The following is an 18,240-nucleotide window of genomic DNA, read 5'->3' as shown; positions in this document are numbered from 1 at the left end:
CTGGGCTGAGGAGGGGCAGTAACCCTGGCACTCCCCAGAGAGGGCCCCAGGGGGCTTTCTGGTGGGGCCTAGAAACTGTCGGAACTTCTGGGGTGGGATGCTAGGAGTCCTGGCCTGGCCAAGGCTGCATGGTGGTCTGTCCGGGGGCAGCCAGGCCCTGGGACCGGCACTTGCCTGTGGCTCAATGAAGCGTGGCTCCAGGTTGTTGGCGACAAAATCCTGCATGGCATTGGTGACCTTGTCCCCACGCAGGCAGCGGAGTACCAGCAGCTTCTGGAACTGGTCCAGGTACTCATCCCAGATACCAGGCAAGGGCTCCCTGCAATAGTGCCCATGTCCCCTGAGAGCTGGCCTGTAGGAGGCCATGGGCCACAGGAACTCTGCCGACTGGACGGCAGGGGAGAGTGGGATATCTGGGATACAGGGTATAGGGCAGAGAAGAGATGTGGCTGTGGCTGCAGTGCAACCCTGGGTAGCCCCTCAGAGAAGGCTCCTGGCCAGGCCTGTTCCTGGGGTCTCACCCTCACTGTGCCCACCTTGCCCTGAGCCCAGCTTACCGGTGGGGCTCGATGCTGTCAAAGATGGCCTGGAATTTTGAGAGGTGCGTCACGAAGTCTTGGGCGAAGGAGGAAAAGGCTGGCAGGTTCGAGAGTGCCAGGATGTCTCTCCAGGCCCGGTCGGACAGCCAGTCCGCTGCGGGGTTCTCAGTCACAGCCTGGATGGGGCCGCCTGACAGGAGGTAGCGCCACTCACCCTGGCAGGGGCCAGGGGGAGGCTAGTGCCCAGGCTCTGTGGCCACCTCCAGGCACCCTCACCCAGCACTGCCTCCCCTACCATCCTCACCCAGAGGAACTGAGCCCCCTTGGCATGGTAAACAGATCTGGTTAGTGTCCCCACTCTGCCTTTCCTGGCTGTGTGCTCTTGGGCAAAGGATTTGACCTCTCTGAGCCTCAGCCTCAGTTTCCTTATTTGAAAAGCAGGAAGAATCAGAACCCCTGCTGCTTCCCAGGGCTGTGTGGGGGTAGGCAAGAGTACACCCATGAGCCTGGCGCCTGGCACCCAGTTAGGGCTTGGGCAGTGGTGCCTGTCACTCTCACCATCTGGGCAGGACTTCCCAGCATGGCCACGAAACGCCCAGGGCCTCATGGGAGCGTGAATCCTGGTCAGACAGGAGTGGGAGGCGCAGGACGGCCTTGGTGCTCACAGCATCAAGGCTCGGAGAAGGCCTGTGCTGACAGGACCGGTTGAACCACAAGGAGCCCAGGGGCTCCCGGCTCTTTTTAATGAAGAAACTGTGCTTCCGTGGGCCTCTGCCCCTTAGTCTTGCTGTGCCCTTGGGCCTGGTTTTCCCTTTCCTTCCACCTGTTCCCCCAGGCCCTGCCACAGGTCCACTCCTCAGCAGTATGCCCTGGCGTGGCCCACCCGGCGGTCTGTCTGCCCATGCACCTGGTTGATCTTGCCCTCGTTCATCATGATGCGGACACACAGCAGGAAGGCGAACATCAGCTTGTGCTTCTCAAAGAGGCTGCGGCAGACGTTGCTGTAGAGGCTGTAGGTCAGGTAGCGGTTGATGTTGGCGATGCGCTTCTTCAGGTTGTCTGCAGGGCATGGGGGGCAGCAGCAGACAGTGGGGACAGGTGGGAGGAGAGAAGGTCCCGGGGGTCCTGCCCAGCCCAGCCCGTCTCCCCAGCAGCCAGAGGGGCAGAGTCTGGGTATCCTCTGAGGGCCTTTGGTATTCTCGGTAAAGAGGCTCCGAGGAGAGTCCAGAGGAGGTCTGTGTGGGTGTGTGTGCACGCGTGCACGAGCACGTGTGCAGGCTTATGTATTGTGAGTCTGTGATGTGACGGTATGTGCAAGTGACATGGGCATGAGCCCACGTGTGTGTGCCTGCTCTGGAAATGTGCCCACGTGTGGCACATGTGTGTCAGGGTAGGGCCCTGCTTGCATCTAGTCTGCACATGTGCCAGGGCTACCTGCCCTCTCTGAGTTGGCGATGCCCGAGAGGAAGATGTTGAGGAACCACTCGAGGGAGTACTGGTACATGGGGTCCACGTTGGCCAGGTCGGACATGCAGAAGAAGAGGATCTGGGTGCGGACGGCCACGGGGATGTACTCCATGCGTGTGAGATCAATGTCCTTCTCTGTCTGCTCTGCGATTCTGACCTTGGCCTGGGGGTGCAGTGGCGGGGGAGCAGGTCAGGCTGGCAATGAGCAGATGGCAGGGATGGGCAGGGACAGGGGTCGGGCCCGGGGTGGGTGGCAAGTAGGGGCAGGCAGTGTAGGCAGGGGCGGGCAGGCAGTCGCTGACCTGGATCTCTGCGGCCTTCATCTTCGAAGCCTCCAGCACCTTGATGAGCTCCTTGTCGTCCACGGGGTTGCCCTCGGAGGAGCTGAGCCGGTATAAGATCTGGTCCTCAATGTCCTTCAGCTCCTGGCGCATCTTGGCATTGCTGATAATCAACTGGTTCTTGGCCTCCTCCAGGTCAGGCCGCTCCTCAGCCACCACCTGGCCTAGAAGCTGGTCCTCTAGGCCACTGCCAGGGTGGGGGACACTGTGTCTGTAACCCCCGGAGGGCCCAGGGGGGCCAACCTTAAGCCTGCTCACCTTTACCCTGTGCTCCTGGGGCCCCAAGGGCCCAGCGTCCTTGTCAGTGACAGCCCGGGAGGCCTAGCGATGGCTGTGGACTGTGGGCTAGTGCAGAGCCTACCCCCTAAGTGATGGGTTCTCAGCGAGACCTCAGCTGGCAATGGGTGATCCCAGCAGAGACCAGCCAGTTGGATGTTGCTGGACTGGTGTGAGCTGAGAGGGTCTCTGGACAACTCCCCCAGGGGAGGCCCAGGGCCTCAGCAGGAGGCGGCTGTGAATGACGACAGGGACAGGCCTTAAGGGTGTTTTCACCCCTGGGTATGTGGAGTGGTTCACAGTGGCCATTGACATGAGGCCTTAGCATGGAGCAGGCCTGTGGGGTCCGAACTCTTGTGCGGGTGGCCAGTGAGCACCATAGTGCCTGGGCTTGCAGCAGTGGGGGCAGGAAACAAGGGCTTGAGTGTGGGGAGCCAGCACATGCCTCACTCAGGGCAGCTTCAGGGTGAGCGCACAAGGGCCTGGGATAGCTCTGAGGTGAGCCCTGGGATAGCTCTGAGGCGAGCGCACAAGGGCCTGGGATAGCTCTGAGGTGAGCCCTGGATAGCTCCAGGGTGAGCACATGAGGGCCTGGGATAGCTCCAGGGTGAGTGCATGAGGGCCTGGGATAGCTCTGGGGTGAGCGCCGGAGGGCCTGGCAAGGGCTGAGCCAGAGAGAAAAGGTGTCTGGAGGAGGTGGGCTGGTGCTGGCAGGGAGGCTGGAGGATCCTGATCAGGGACCAGGATAAACCAGGATGTTCTCAGGTGGGAACTGTGGCAGGTAAGGGGAACTGGTGGAGGGGCTAGAAAGGTTGGAACACTGGAGTGCCAAGGAGAGGGGGCCTGGAAGGAAGCTAGTAGAGTCTCTTAGTGGGGGAAAGACCCACTGAGTCCTGGCTTGGGGGCAGGAGGAGGCAGCCAGGCAGGCGGAGGCTGAGCTAGTGCTCGGAGGTCTGGGGGGCGGGGACTTACCTGGGTGACAGGGTGAAGTTGATAAGGGTGAGTTTGGTGGCGATCTCGGGCGTGTAATGTGGGTTGGGAAGCTTGGTGGTGATGTACATCTTGAAGTCCTCGTGGTAGGGGATCACGGTGTCCCCCAGCTTCAGTACCGTGTTGCCCTGCTGCTTGTATGTCTGCGGGGGGTGTGACGGGCAGGTGCTGTGTCAGGGGACAGGAGCTGCCCTCTTCCCTGTACTGGCCTGCGGCTGGCCCCGCCCCGCCCACTGCAGGCCCACCTGCTTGAGCAGCACGGGCTCCAGGGCGGGGTCCAGCTCCTCGCCCACGTTCTCCAGAAGGCATGGCTTGCCAAAGCGGATGGCATTCTCCATGCTGCGCAGGAAGTCGCGATCACTCAGCTTGAACACGTCCAGCCCGTTCTCCTTCTCCTGGGGGGTGGGGGACGCAGGCAGAGGCTGATGGGGCTGAGGGCCAGCCTGAGGCTCAGCTCCCCCTGCACTTGCCAAGCCTGCTGGGATGGGGCGGTGGGCACCCAGTGGGTAGGCTCACCATGTTCTTGATCCACTTGTTGGCCTGGCCCTGAGGGTCGATGAAGTGGGTCCAGCGCTGGGAGAACTGGGTGATGACCCCGTTCTCCACTGACAGTGTGTCATTGGGGAGGCCGGCAATCTGCAGCGGGGAGGGGGACAGGCTCCAGACTGGGTCGGGGCTCTCACACGGGCAGGGTCACCTGGGGCATCAGCTACTCCCCACCCCAGCTACTCCCACCTTTGAGCTTTGAATGTGGTCTTCCCCTCCTTACTGTGCCCCCTAGGAGGCGGGTACCAGGTGATAGTGTGGGGCAAGTTCTCAGCCCCCAGGACCCGCTGCTTCCATCTCTACAGGGCAGGCTCCTAGGCCCCTCCTTCTCTGGTTCTTTCCATGTTCGTACCTATGAGCCCTCACTCCCTCAGACCATCTTCCCGGAGCCCACACCCATATGCCCTCCTGGCCTTTGCTCATGCCAGGCCCTGCCTACAGCCTCTTTGTTCTCTCTCTGCCCTTCAAGGTCCAGTTCAGACATGGCTTCTCTTAGGAACCCTCTTTCAATGCTCACTCTGGATGCTGCTCCCTCCCCAACCCTTTTAAAAGTACCCCCAAACTCTCTCCCTCCATTCAATGTCTGCGGGCACTTGGCTCAGCTTTCCTCTTCTCCTACCTGCCACCCCCTGGCTGAGCTCATGGGGCTGCAGGGGCAGCATCTGAAGAGGAGGGAGGGAGGCAGGGGGTTCCCAGCCCAGCCTGAACCCCACCATAGGCCCAGCCACCTGTCCCCACTCCCAGGTGAGCACCTGCCACGAGCGGATCTTCACGGGGTTCCCCAGCGTCCCAATCAGCGTGGGCTCGGAGGTGTGTGGGACCTGGTGTACCATGAGCTGCTTGACCCAGTGGTCGTAGAGCGCCGTGCGGTACTGACCCTAGGGAGATGCCAAACTCAGGGACACCCCAGAGGACACCTGCAACACCCTCCTGCACCCTCCTGCACCACAGTGCTTGGTAATTAGGTGTAGAGGTCAGAGGTCAAACTTGGAGCCAGGCTGCCTGTGCCCTAGTCCCACTTTGGGTGACTTCCTTGGCCACTACAAACCTCAGTCCCTCATCTGAGAAGCAGGGATAATACTGAAAACTCCCACCTGTTAGGGCGGCTGTAAAGATTAAATGAAATAGAGTGGAGTGCTTAGAACAGCACCTGGCACGCAGGCCCTAAGTGTGCGCTCTTCTTTCCGCCAGAGGGCGCTCCGCTGGGCGGGTTTTCTGGCTGCACGGGGCAGCACCTGACAGTGTTTGTTGAATAAACGTAGTAAGGGAAGAGCAGCCCCCAAGCCAGCCTCATGGAGGGGAAGCTTCAGGAGGGGAGGCCAGACCCAGGCAGGGCCGGGGCTTCTCACCGTGAAGGGGCCCAGGTAGGCCACGAAGCCGGCAGCTGCGAGCACGTCACCAGAGATGTTGTCCAGCATGTTTTCCAGGTTCTCCACCGTCTCCTGCCAGCGCACCTTCTCATCAGACAGCCCGTTGATGAGCTGCGGAGGCAGCCGCGAGGGGTGGGCTCCAGAGGGGCTGGGCTGGGGGCCGGGGGCTGGCCCTGCCCAGTGCAGCCCCCAAGGTTGTCAGGGAGGTGTGGGCAGCACCCCCAGACCTCGCCTGCCTCACGAGCCCATCCAGCCCTTTGTGGGGTGCCCCCCTCCGGCACACAGGCCCTTGGGTGCGGGGGGAGGCCGTGCACCTTGTCGGCACGGCCCAGCCGCTGCTCGCACTGTTCGCACTTGAGCTCCAGCTCCTCCTTCTTGGCGATGCACTCGCGGTACTTGGCCTGCATGGTGGCAATGCCGTCCTCTACCTCGCGCAGGCGCTGCTTCGCCTCCTCCAGGATCCTCTGCGTCACCTCCAGGTCGTCCTGGGCCTCCCGCAGGGCTTGCTGCACACAGAGGGCCAGGTCAGCTCACCCAGTGCCCCTGGGGCGGGGGAGCGGGGGGAGCAGCTCCCCCACCCCCAGCTCTAGCCGGCCCTTACCCGCTTGGGCTCCACGGCCTTGGCCACAAAGTGGTACTTGTGCATGGCGCGCACCCACTGGCAGATGGAGGTGCAGGCCTTGGACACCTTGGCAATGGCAGCCGGCTGGAACTCTTCGTTGTCAATGTATGGCTGGATGGCTTTGATCACCGTCTCCCCAATGTTGTCCTGGGGGTGGGAACCAGCCTCACGGTCCTCCCCATCCCTGCTTCCCAGGGAGGATGGCGAGGGGCCTGCTGGGCTTCAGGGCCTACTGAGGGGCCCCCTGATGCTGCCCCTCTGCCCCTTGCCCCTGCAGGACTCTCGGGACAGTGTTCTTCCCCTTCAGGAATAAACATGGCCCAGAAGGTTGGCCAGGAAAGGAACCTCCATGTTCTCAGGATTTCACATAAAAAGACTGGAGATTCTTTCCCTGGGAAACAGTAGCCTCAAGACCTGATCATACACAAAACAAAAACCAAGCAGCTGCCATGGAGTCAATTCACGGCGACCCCAGGTATGTCAGAGTAGAACTGTGCTCCATAGGGTTTTCTTTCTTTTTTTTAAATTTATTTTATTTTATTTTTGTTGTTGTTGACAAGATGCACAGCAGAACATACTCCAATTCAACAATTCCTACATGTACAATTCAGTGACATCGATTACATTCTTCAAGTTGTGTAACCATTCCCACCCTCCTTTTCCAAATTATTCCTCCCCTATTAACATAAACTCAGTGCCCCCTAAATTTCCTATCTAATCTTTCATGTTGCTGTTGTCAACTTGATCCCATATAGGTAGTTCTTAAAAGATATAGGATATTCAATGGCTAAATTTTCAGAAAAAGATCACCAGGCCTTTCTTTCGAGGAGCCTCTGGGTGGATTCAAACCTCCAATCTTTCGGTTAGCAGCTGAGCACTTAACTGTTTGCACCACCCAGGGACTCCCATCATAGACACCCATTGCCATCGAGTCGATTCCAACTCATAGTGACCCTACAGGACACAATAGAACTGCCCCAAAGGGTTTCCAAGGAGTGGCTGGCGGATTTGAACTGCCGACCTTTGGGTTAGCAGCCGTAGCACTTAACCATTATGCCACCAGGGCTCCCATCATAGACAAGGCCTCATTAAAAACTCATTTAAAGACAAGGCTGCTTCCTGAGAGCAATGCCATTGGCAGGTATGGAGGCAAGTGAGTGGACAATGACCAGGCTCACGTTCAAGGATAATAATTCTGTCCCCCTGAGACCACCACACCCCCGGGTGCTTGTCCCACCTGGGTGAGTCCAACCCTGTCTCTTAGGCTGGGTCCAGGAATCTGCACTGCTATCAGGCTCCCAGAGGTCAGAGCCTGGGGCCAGGGGAGCCTGAGCATTGGCTGTGAGTGCTCCTGGCGAGGGAGCTTCTCTCTGGGGCTTGGTCAGGCCTGTGGGACCTCTGGTTTCCAGCTGATGGAAGAGGAGGAGGAGAGATGGGGAAACCCAGAGGGGCTCCAGCTGCCCCGAGATGGGCCGTGGTCTCCGCCTGCCCAGTGGTGAGGTGGCCCCTACTGGTCTGGAGAGGGCCCTCCAAGGGGGCTGAGGGCTCCAGGCACACCCCAAGAGAGCACATGCCAGTGGACACGGAGCCACAGACAGATGGACAGACAGATAAACCCAGTGGCAGAGGGGGAAGCCGAACCTCAGGTGGTGAGGCTGAGGAAGAGAGGCATGGTCTAGTGGACGGTGAAGGCCTTGGCCAAGGCCAGGGGTCACAGGGAGGAAAGGACAAGAAACAGGATCTCCAGGCTGCAGAGCCTCACAGCGACTGCGGGTGATACCCTAAGGGCGGCAGGGGCCTGCCTGAGTCCCGATGGCCTCCATACCCACCTGTCAATGAGTCTGTCTGTGGCTCTGCTGGGCAAGAGCTCCTTTGGGGTGAGGGTCTGGTGGCCCATGGAACTGTGTTGCTGGTGGGGGCGAGGCAGGCGGGGGCAGGATGGAGACCACAGAGCCTGCAGGTGCCGTGGTGGGCAGGCTCCTCTCCTGCCTCCCTGCCTCGCTAGGTCCTGCCCTTATCACTGCTGTCCTGGTGCCAGGCATGCTTACCCTGTCAAACTTGAAGAGGCTCTCGAGGAAGCGACCAGGGTCCTGCAGCAGCCCCTTGCCCGGCTCCCAGTAGTCATCCACCTTGGAGCCTGGCTTCTCTCCAGGCACCTTCTTGGGCTTGATGCCCTTCATGATGCACACGGCTTCAATGACCAGCTTCACACCCGGGGGTGGCCGCTGCATGGCACGCACCTGCAGGCCAGGCCAGGGGTGGTGCAGGGGAGACCCATCACTGAGTGTGCACCCCGGGGTGGGGACAGCTGCTAGACCGGGCGGGCCCCACCAACCAAGTCCCTACCACCACAGGACAAGACCACACCCAGGGATCCTCCAAAGTCTGCCTCTGCCTATGGCTTCTACTGTCCCCCACGTATCCAGTCCTGGTCTCGAGGTTCACTTCTCAGGGCCTGAAGCCTGTCCCATGCGCCTGCCTGGGCCCTGGTGGCTTGTACTGGAAGGGTCAGGCAGGCAGCTGGATTCTAGCCCTAGTTCTGCCCTCACCCCAAGGGATATGCAGACAAAGGGCCTGGAGGCTAGGACACAAGAGGGTACCAGGGAAGGGGGGTGCAAGGGTGAGCACCAGGAGAGGCCTGGCCACCCACCTCGGTCACATCATTCTTGTTGAGGTTGCGCAGGCTGGCCAGGGCGGCATCCAGGGCTGGCAGCGCCTCGTCCAGATCCTTCTGGGCATCGTCGGCAATAGCTTGGGCCTTCCTGGCCTTCTCATTGGCCTTGATCTCCTCTGCCTGCACTGAATTCCGGGTCTCTTCGGCGATGGCCGTGTCCACCTGGGGATGGGAGGCAGGGAAGAATCAGATGGGCAGCTCTGGGGGGCCGGTGGCAGGGACAGGTGTGCCCGGGTTCCTTTTTCCTCCCTGTGCCTCAGTCTTCCCAGATCAGAGGAAACGAGGGCTGGGATGGCCTGTTCTCCAAGGGCTCTCTCAGCTGTGACAGGCCATCAAGATCTGGGAATGCCAGAGCCCCTTCCACAACCCGTGCTCACTACGGGCCTGGCATGGGACTCAGGGCTTTACATGCTGGAGCAGACCCCTCACAGAGCAGGGCACCTAAGCCCACAGGGTGCCTTCATGCAGGACAGAAAAAGACGCCTCTTCCACAGGACAGCTTCTCTCCATCTGCTGAGAAATTCTGCATTACATGGGCTTTGTGGAGCAAGACACATGATTTGTTCTGCCAGAAAGCTGTCCTACGAACACAGGAGTCTACGACGCCTACTGGGTTGAGGGCCTTGATGCGGGCCTCTCGTGCCCTGCAACTCCGCACATCTGCTTTGGCAGCCGCCGCTCTGTCCGTGTGGTGATTACCGGGGTTGTTTGGGTTCCTCTGGCTTCTCTTCAGTGTGTCCCCTGCTCAGTGCAGTGCCTGGCATCCAGTAGGTTCTGAGCACGCATTTGTTGAAGAAACAAATGACTACCGAAAGAGGACGCTGGGGTGCAGAGAGCCTAGACGGCTTGCAGAGGTCAGGCAGCTAGTGACCTGGGGTTGAGTGGGGAGGCCGAGGCTCCTCAGACAAGGTCAGGCATCAGGGAGGGGCCTGGGAGCACCCCCAACCTTGATCTGCTCCATGGTGAGCATGGTGTCCTTGGCAGCCTCTTCCAGCAGGGGGCGCATGATCTCCAGGTCCTCCTGCATCTTGGACACGTCCTCAGAAGTGCGAAGCAGCTGGGGTGTGGGCACAGAGAGGAAAGCAGGCATGATGGGGGCTGGAGTGAGAGCTGGGCCTGAGGGTGCCACGGATGGGCCCTGCAGGGCTGGCCTCATTCATGAGTGACAGGCTGTGGCCGGCAGCTCCAGAGGCCCCCATCTGCACAGGTTGCCCTGAGGACCTCAGAGGAGGGGAGTCGTCCCCTGAGAATCTGTGGGTGACCTGCTTTGGCCTTACCTTTGGCCACCAGCTTTTGCTCTTTGAAAAGGAAGGAAGCCACCCATTTAAACACTGCGGGGCGCAGGTAGAAAGGCCAGGCTGGGTTGCCCCGGCGTCAGGGGTAAAACCAAGCGGATGGAACCACAGGCACAGCCCTTGGCCACAAGGCCGTCGTTGAGGCCCACCTTGTCGAGGCCACTCTTCATGCGGTTCTTGGCGGTTTTCAGCTCCTGTTTCTTCTGTCCAATGAGGATGGAGAAAATGTTGAGCAGCTCTAGGTAGCTCTTGGGGGTCACGTAGTTGTGGCGGGCCAGCTCGGCTAGGTACTCGGCACACTTACTGGCCACCGACTGGTGGATAGACACACACACCTGAGTCTGTGGAGTGGGGAGAACACGGAGGCCGGCCTCTCAGAACCCTCAGCAAAGGCTGGGGCAGCTAGGGGCATTCATGGAAACCACTGCGGTCTGCTTCCAAGGAGGGAGCCAAGTGCAGGGCCCTCGACGGTCTCCCACCCACTCTCTCCTATGATCTTCACGACTGCCACATCTAGGTCATGTATTTTGCAGATGAAAATTCCAAGTCCCAGAGAAGTCAAAGGACTTTCTCAAAGTCACACAACTGTCAAGGGCAGAGCTGGCTTTGAATGTGCACCCAGGCGTCTCCCAGCCCTGAGCCCAGTGCCCTTGTCACAGGCCCCATGACCTGCTTCTCTCTGAGAGCCCTAGGGGAGTGCTCCCCTTGGAGGCTTGATCTTGGGAGGCGGAAGCCCAAGGCTTCGGCACAGCTGGGCAGGGAAACGTTGGACTCAACCGCCCCAGGTGAGCATCTCTCTCTCAGCTTGGATCAGACAACTCTAGCCCCACCCCCATCTCCCTGGGTTCGCGTTAGGGGGCTCTTGGAAGGAAGCTGCCATGAAGTCCTTAGGGGATAAAAGAATAGCCATTGGGTAACTGTGTGCACAGCATCCTGTGTCACCACGACAGCCTGTGGCACTCCCCACATTTTACAGACGAGAAACAGAAACTTAGACAGGTAAAGCTGCCTGCCCAAAGGCTTATTGCCATTGGTGGGCCTAGAACTCTCACCCAGGCCTCAGTGACCCTGAGCCCATGCCTGAAACCGAGCAGCCCCCCTCCCCCGAGGGCTTACTCCTCACCAGGACACCTACCAGTCCCTCAATTACTTCAGAAGTGGCCTCCAGTTCTGGGATCTCGTTCAGGAACATGTTGGCCACAGACTCTAGAGCCTCTGCTGGCCACTCGTTAAACCAGTCGATGGTACAGCAGTTGACCAGGGAGGGGAACTGCCTTAGGCGAGCTCGGAAGACCTCTCCAATGGGGCTAGGGGAGCCAGAGATCCAAATGAGGCCCAGAGATACCAACTTACACTCCCAGGAATCCCCAGAGTGGGTCTGAACATGCCAAGAGCATGGAAGCCAGTACACGGTAGCGCAGCAGCCTGGAGCCGATGCCATAATAACCAGGCCCAGAGCCACTTCTCTTCTCCAGCCCAAGTACCCAGGCCTCCAGCTTCCTCGGGGTCAGCCCCACCATGCCCAGCCCTGCTGCCCCTGCATGGCCCAGCAGTGGCTGCCTGTACCTCATGCACAGCACCATGTGGATGTTGCTACGCACGCGCCTGGTGTAGGCAGCCATGAGGTTGGCCTTGGTGGGGTGCAGGCCCTGCTCCTGGATATAGGGCCGCATGGTGTTGACAATCTGGTCCTGCTCATCCGGGGTGTAGAGGTTGGGAATGTCGCCTGAGTTCAGGACATTGTTGATGTCCTCCAGAAAGGACTCATTCTTGATCTGGGGAGAAGTGAGGGGCAGGTGACCTAAGCCTTGATGATGGCCCCTGCATGTTAGGCTCCACAATCATGGTCTCGTTGGACCCTCCCAATGGCCCCATTTTATAGACCATGCCACTGAGGCTCCAGGAGGGACCTTACAAGCCATGGCTCCAGGCCTTGCATCCAGGCCTGTCCTACTGTAGAGACTCTGAACATAACCACAGGGCTATGGAAGGGCCCTGGGACCTCTCCATGCCTCCTCACAGGAGGAAACCATGGCCATGGGCAGAGATGGGTCCTTGCCCATCTCATATGGCCAGGGCCTGGCCTTTGCCAGAGGATACCCTCGCTTTCCTGACTAACTCAGTGGCTGCCTGAAGGGAGCCCTGGGGTAGGGGCAGGGCTGGGAGCAGGGGGACTCTTGGCCTAGGGTGGGGCACATTACAGGGCTTTAGCCTAGGCCCAGCCTGATTGCAAGCCATGTTTAGGTCCTGCTTTGTTTGTCCTGAGCCTTGGGGCCCCAGAGCCACAGCTTCTCCAGCCTGTCCTCTCAGAGACCTGAGGAGAAGCCTTATACCTAGGGAGCCCCAGAGGGAACAGTCCCCAAGAGGGGAGCCATGGGTGCTCAGTACTGTGGGCAAAAGTCCTGTGGGCCTAGAGGTGGAAGCCACTGGCCAGCAAGTGGAGGCTACTTGTGGCCAGCTGTGATGCCTGGGACCTTCTTTATCCTTGGGGCATGAGCAATGCTCTACCCTGCCCCCTTAGCTCTGAGAGGTTGAGTTTGGCCCCATGCCTCCAACACACCCATCTGTGGCCCTGTCTGGTCTTGATGGTCCCTCCTGAGGTCTACTCTGGCTGACAGTGACCTGAGCATGAAGAACTGACCACCTTCCAGGATGTCACACTGGGATGAGGTAGTAGCCAAGCCACCCTGAACCCTGCCCACTACCCATGGCAGTGGCACCTGGGTGTCAGAGAACAGGAAGGTGATGGGCAGGCTATGTAGGCCAGCCTTGAGCAGGACCTTCTTGACATCATCACGCCACTCAGTCATGCCGTAGTTCTTGGACAGCTCAATCTGGAAGCACTCATACTCAGCCCTGGAGCAGGAATTTGGGTTGGGGTGTGCTAGGAGCTTGGCCCCAGGCACTGAGGGGCTGGTGGGTGCCCACACCCCACCCCAGCCATCGGGAGTCTTGCTCCCATCCCGGACAGACTTGCAGACTCCCCAGGACCCGAGCCTACTCTCTTGCCTCCAGGCCTTTGCTCAAGCTGTTCCCTCAGCCTGGAATGCCCTTCCCTTCCATCCTCCCAGGTCTGATTCTAGGGCCAGAACCACAGTCACTTCCTCTAGGAATCCCCCCCTCCTCGCCCCCGGATGACCATAGATACATCTTTCTTCCTACAGGACCCCAGGGCATTGCTGCTGCCTCTCCTTGGTGCCCAGGTTCTGTTCCCTGTCCTTCCAGAAGCCTGTGGACTTGGTGGGGCTATCCTGGGGCTGCCCCAGGCTTCCACCACTGTGGAAAAGCATGGATCACACTGACAACTTGCCACCCACCACCCACTGCCCACCATGCCTGGGTCCTCACATGTGGGAAGCCAGCCGAGTGAGGGAACTGCGACCACTGCCACCCACACCCAGCAAGAGCGCGTTGCCCAGTGCCTGGCGCAGGGTGCGGCTGATGCGACAGATGTGGCTCATGGCGTCCATGAAGAGGACCAGCCTCAGCTTGGCCGTGTTGATCTGGTTGTAGTCCTCCATGTATTCCTCGATCACCTGCATCATCTGGGGGGCCGGGGTGGGGAGAGCTGGGTCCCCTCCGCCCCCATGCACCAGGGCCCTCCCTGACAGGGAGCTCACCCCTCCCATGCCAGCCCTGCTCCTCCTGGCATGGAGGGATGTAGCCTTCAAAGGGCATGTCTACAGAGTGAGATGGGGAGAGACTCAGAAGGGTGGTCCTTGCCAAACACACCGAGGCGTGGCTCACCAGGCTGTACTGACCCTGGGACTCCAATGGGAGGTCATTGGGGCTAGGCAAGGATCCACGTGGAGAGAAGCTGTCAGGAGGCCCACTCCAGCCACTCAGCTTGGAGGCAGCCCTATGCTGGGAAGGCCACAGACCAAGGTCTCTTTCTGGCCTCTCGGGGGTCCTGACTGAGACCTGTGGGCCTGGGGTCTAGAGGGGCAGAATGAGGAGACCCCACCAGGGATGAGTACCATGGTGTACAACCCTGGGACCCCATGGGAGCCCCTGGGGGCCGGGGGGCACCAGCCCAGGCCTCCCCACCTTCTTCTCGCTGGTGATGAGCTCGTAGGACTTGACATCAGAGCCTGGCGACATGAAGTCCCCATAGAGGATGGGCTGGAAGGGGCAGACCTTGTTGAAGGCCACGTCCCACCTCTCTATGCAGCTCTCGAGGAGCTGGTCGAACCAGCTGCGGTCCTCCTCATTCACCAGCCGGTCGCGGAACACACGGCAGTTCTCGTGGTACCACAGTCGCAGTAGCTGTGCCTCGTCCTGTGGCCGCCCCCCATGTCAGTGCTTGCCCTCGCCCTGGGCCCTCAGCCACCTCTTAAAGCACGAAGGGTGGAGGCGGGTGGGAGCCACAGCTCCTGGGCCCCTGAACCGGGCCCGGCTGTCCCACCAAGACCCAGGTCCCGGGCAGGGCTGCTTGAAGGCACGGCCTGCTGACTGACTGGGGACTGAGTGAACCTCACAGTGCTGCCCAGGCCTCCCTGCCTCCCAGCTCCTCTGGGCGCTCATGAGCACCACAAGTCATCACTTCCCCCTCCCATGGCCCCCACGGCGCCCTGCGCCCCGAGCCCTGGAGAGATGCCTGATTCTCCTCACACCTTCCCCGCCTCTCCCAGGGAGACTGGACTGCTGGCCTCCTCTCGACTCCTTGGCTACAAGCTCGGCAAGCCTGGCTCCTGTCCTGTTCACCCTCTCCTGGCCCCGGGCTCCTTACACACTGGCTTATCCATTACCCCTATGTAGGCTGCATCCCCCACCCCCGTGGCTCACCATCCCTCTCAGTTTGAAGTTTGAGCTCCGGCTCCCACAGCCCAGAATCTGCCCTGCCTAGCACATTGACCACCCCACCGCCTGCTACCCTTCCAGCTCCTTCTACCTTGGTGTCTTTAGTTCCAGAGGGCACCTACTCGTGCTCCCCTCCAAATCTTTGCACACACAGGGCCTCCACCAGGCACCTTCTTTCTCCCTTGTCTTCCCGTTTCCCTCTTTTGTGTGACCCCATCGCAGCCACCATTCTGGGCATGGGTTTGAGCAATATGGGGCCCAGCAAATGGGACCTGTGTCCCCAGCCCCCCTCAGGGGATTGTTAGGGTAGGGAGCCTGAGATGCGTGGGGCCTGGGAGGACTGTGCACACAGCATGGGCTGCACCACATAGGCTACATTGGAGAGGGGGCCACCAGATCCTCACCTCGACCTTGGCTGCCTCGGCCATGAGCATGCCCTGGAAGACCTTGGAGAGGTCCCTCAGGTTGAAGGTGTAGTGGGACTTGGCAGGTGTGGGCAGCAGCTGGGAAGTGATGGTGGAGTACACCACGATGGTGGCTTCCACGAGGGACTCCGCGAGGTGGGCAATGTTGGGGGCCCCAGCTGTAGGAAAGGACAGTGGGCTGGGGTCACATAGGCAGGAGCTCCCTGAGCAGCCTCTGCAGACTCTCACCTCACCTCCACCCCTCCACACCACCGCACCCCCCACTTTGCTGGGACTGTCCTCTCCTCTGGGTGCCCCCACCTTAGCCTGCATGCTTGGATTCTACCCATCCTTTAGCTCCTTCTCAAATGCTATCTCCTTCACAACAACCCCCTTCAGGGTGAGAAATCTCCCGCCCTGCGCTCCCCCTCTTACACCCTGTAATATATTGAATTGCATTCTCCCAAAATATGTGTTGTAAATTCTAACCCGTGTTTCTGTTGTTGGGTGCCGTCCAGTTGGTTCTGATTCACAGTGACCCCTATGTACAACAGAACGAAACACTGCCCAGTCCTGTGCCATCCTCACAATCATTGCTGTTTGAGCCCATTGTTTTGGCCACTGTGTCAATCCATCTCGTTAAGGGTCTTTCTTTCGATGACCCTCTACTGTTCAAGTATGATGTCCTAATCCAGGGACTGGTCCCTCCTGATAACATGTCCAAAGTACGTGACATGAAGTCTCGCCATCCTCACTTCTAAGGAGATTCCCACTGTACTTCTTCCAAGACAGGTGTTTTTGTTCTTCTGGCAGTCCACGGTTATTCAGTACTCTTCGCCAACACCATAATTCAAAGACATCAATTCTTCTTCGATCTTCCTTATTCATTGTCCAGCTTTCGCATGCATATGAGGCAACTGAAAATACCACAGCTTGGGTCAGGCACACCTTAGTCCTCAAAGTGACATCTTTGCTTTTTAACACTTTAAAGAGATCTTTTGCAACACATTTGCACAATGCAATGCATCCTTTGATTTCTTGACTGCTGCTTCCATGGGCATTGATTATAGATCCAAGCAAAATGAAATCCTTGATAACTTCAATCTTTTCTCCTTTTATCATGATGTTCCTTATCGGTCCAGTTGTGAGGATTTTTGTTTTCTTTATGTTTGGGTGTAATCCATACTGAAGGCTATAGTCTTTGATCTTCATCAGTAAGTGCTTCAAGTTCTCCTCATTTTCAGCAAGCAAGGCTGTGTCACCTGTATACCGTAGGTTATTAATGAGTCTTCCTCCAATCCTGATGCAGCGTTCTTCTTCATATAGTCCAGAGTCTCGGATTACTTGCTCAGCATACAGATTGAATAAGTGGTGAAAGGATACAGCCCTGACACACACCCTTCTTGATTTTAAACCATGCAATATCTCCTTGTTCTGTTCTAATGTCTGCCTCTTGGTCTATGTACAGGTTCCTCATGAGCATTAACTAAATGTTCTGGAATTCCCATTCTTTGCAATGTTATACATAACTTGTTATGATCCACACAGTCAATTGCCTTTGGCATAGTCAATAAAACACAGGTAAACATCTTCTTGGTATTCTCTGCTTTTGGCCAAGATCCATCTAACATCAGCAATGATATCCCTCATTCCATGGCCTCTTCTGAATCTGGCTTGAATTTCTGGCAGTTCCCTGTCGAAGTTCTGTTGCAGTGGCTTTTGAATGATCTTCAGCAAAATTTTGCTTGCGTGTGACATTAATGATAGTGTTCGATAATTTCTGCATTCTGTTGGAACACCTTTCTTTGGAATGGGCACAAATATGGATCTCTTCGTGTTGGTTGGCCAGGTAGCTGTCTTCCAAATTTCTTCGCATAGATGAGCGATCGCTTAGCATCGCATTCATTTGTTGAAACATCTCAGTTGGTATTCCATCAATTTCTGGAGCCTTGTTTTTTGCCAATGCCTTCAGTGTAGCTTGGACTTCTTCCTTCAGTACCATTGGTTTTTGATCACATGCTACCTCCTGAGATAGTTGAATGTCACCCAATTCTTTTTGGTCAGTGACTCTGTATTCCTTCCATCTTCTTTTGATGCTTCCTGCATCATTCAATATTTTGCCCAAAGAATCCTTCACTATTGCAACCCGAGGCTTGAATTTTTTTCCTTTAGTTCTTTTAGCTTGAGAAATGCCGAGTGTGTTCTTTCCTTTTGTTTTTCTAACTCCAGGTCTTTGCACATTTCATTATGATACTTTACTTTGTCTTCTTGAGCTGCCCTTTGAAATCTTCTGTTCAGCTCTTTTACTTCATCATTTCTTCCATTATCTTCAGCTACTCTATGTTCAAGAGCAAGTTTCAGAGTCTCTTCTGACATCCATTTTGGTCTTTTCTATCTTTTTTGTCTTTTTAATGATCTTTTGCTTTCTTCATGCATGATGGCCTTGATGTCATCCCAAGACTCGCCTGGTCTTCAGTTGTTAGTGTTCAATGCATCAAATCTATTCTTGAGATGGTCTCTAAGTTCAGGTGGCATACATGCAAGGTTGTGCTTTGACTCTCGTGGACTTATTTTAATTTTCTTCAGCTTTAACTTGAACTTGCATATGAGCAATTGATGATCTATTCCACAGTCAGCCCCTGATCTTGTTCTGACTGACAATATTGAGCTTCTCCATCGTCTCTTTCCAAAGATGTAGTCGATTTGATTCCCGTGTATTCCATCCAGTGAGGTCCACGTGTATAGTCGGCATTTATGTTGTTGAAAAAAGATATTTGCAATGAATAAGTTGTTGGTCTTGCAAAATTCTATCATGTGATCTCCAGCATCGTTTCTATCACCAAGGCCATATTTTCCAACTATAGATCCTTCTTTGTTTTCAACTTTTGCACTCCAATCACCAGTAGTTATCAATGC

The 18,240-nt window shown here is 57.3% G+C and overlaps 1 protein-coding gene across 1 annotated transcript in view; it reads right to left on the bottom strand.

The window, feature by feature from the left end:
- The window catches only part of DNAH1 (dynein axonemal heavy chain 1), a 79,743-nt gene that overhangs the window by 4,507 nt on the left and 56,996 nt on the right, over positions 1 to 18,240 (bottom strand). The window contains exons 46-67 of the mRNA XM_012557431.2: positions 15,325 to 15,503; positions 14,168 to 14,398; positions 13,469 to 13,665; positions 12,841 to 12,976; positions 11,687 to 11,895; positions 11,256 to 11,427; positions 10,270 to 10,461; positions 9,772 to 9,882; positions 8,802 to 8,987; positions 8,200 to 8,391; positions 6,131 to 6,298; positions 5,844 to 6,035; positions 5,509 to 5,640; positions 4,912 to 5,037; positions 4,130 to 4,249; positions 3,859 to 4,008; positions 3,596 to 3,756; positions 2,309 to 2,534; positions 1,974 to 2,169; positions 1,447 to 1,598; positions 558 to 754; positions 175 to 319 (exon numbers count right to left, since the gene is read on the bottom strand). Of these exons, the coding sequence (XP_012412885.2) occupies positions 175 to 319; positions 558 to 754; positions 1,447 to 1,598; positions 1,974 to 2,169; positions 2,309 to 2,534; positions 3,596 to 3,756; positions 3,859 to 4,008; positions 4,130 to 4,249; positions 4,912 to 5,037; positions 5,509 to 5,640; positions 5,844 to 6,035; positions 6,131 to 6,298; positions 8,200 to 8,391; positions 8,802 to 8,987; positions 9,772 to 9,882; positions 10,270 to 10,461; positions 11,256 to 11,427; positions 11,687 to 11,895; positions 12,841 to 12,976; positions 13,469 to 13,665; positions 14,168 to 14,398; positions 15,325 to 15,503 (3,770 nt within the window). The remainder of the gene's footprint in view (positions 1 to 174; positions 320 to 557; positions 755 to 1,446; positions 1,599 to 1,973; positions 2,170 to 2,308; positions 2,535 to 3,595; positions 3,757 to 3,858; positions 4,009 to 4,129; positions 4,250 to 4,911; positions 5,038 to 5,508; positions 5,641 to 5,843; positions 6,036 to 6,130; positions 6,299 to 8,199; positions 8,392 to 8,801; positions 8,988 to 9,771; positions 9,883 to 10,269; positions 10,462 to 11,255; positions 11,428 to 11,686; positions 11,896 to 12,840; positions 12,977 to 13,468; positions 13,666 to 14,167; positions 14,399 to 15,324; positions 15,504 to 18,240) is intronic.

This window comes from Trichechus manatus, unplaced genomic scaffold (assembly GCF_000243295.1).
Source record: "Trichechus manatus latirostris isolate Lorelei unplaced genomic scaffold, TriManLat1.0 scaffold00001, whole genome shotgun sequence".
Lineage (NCBI taxonomy): Eukaryota > Metazoa > Chordata > Mammalia > Sirenia > Trichechidae > Trichechus > Trichechus manatus.
This window is presented reverse-complemented; position numbering and strand designations above follow the sequence as displayed.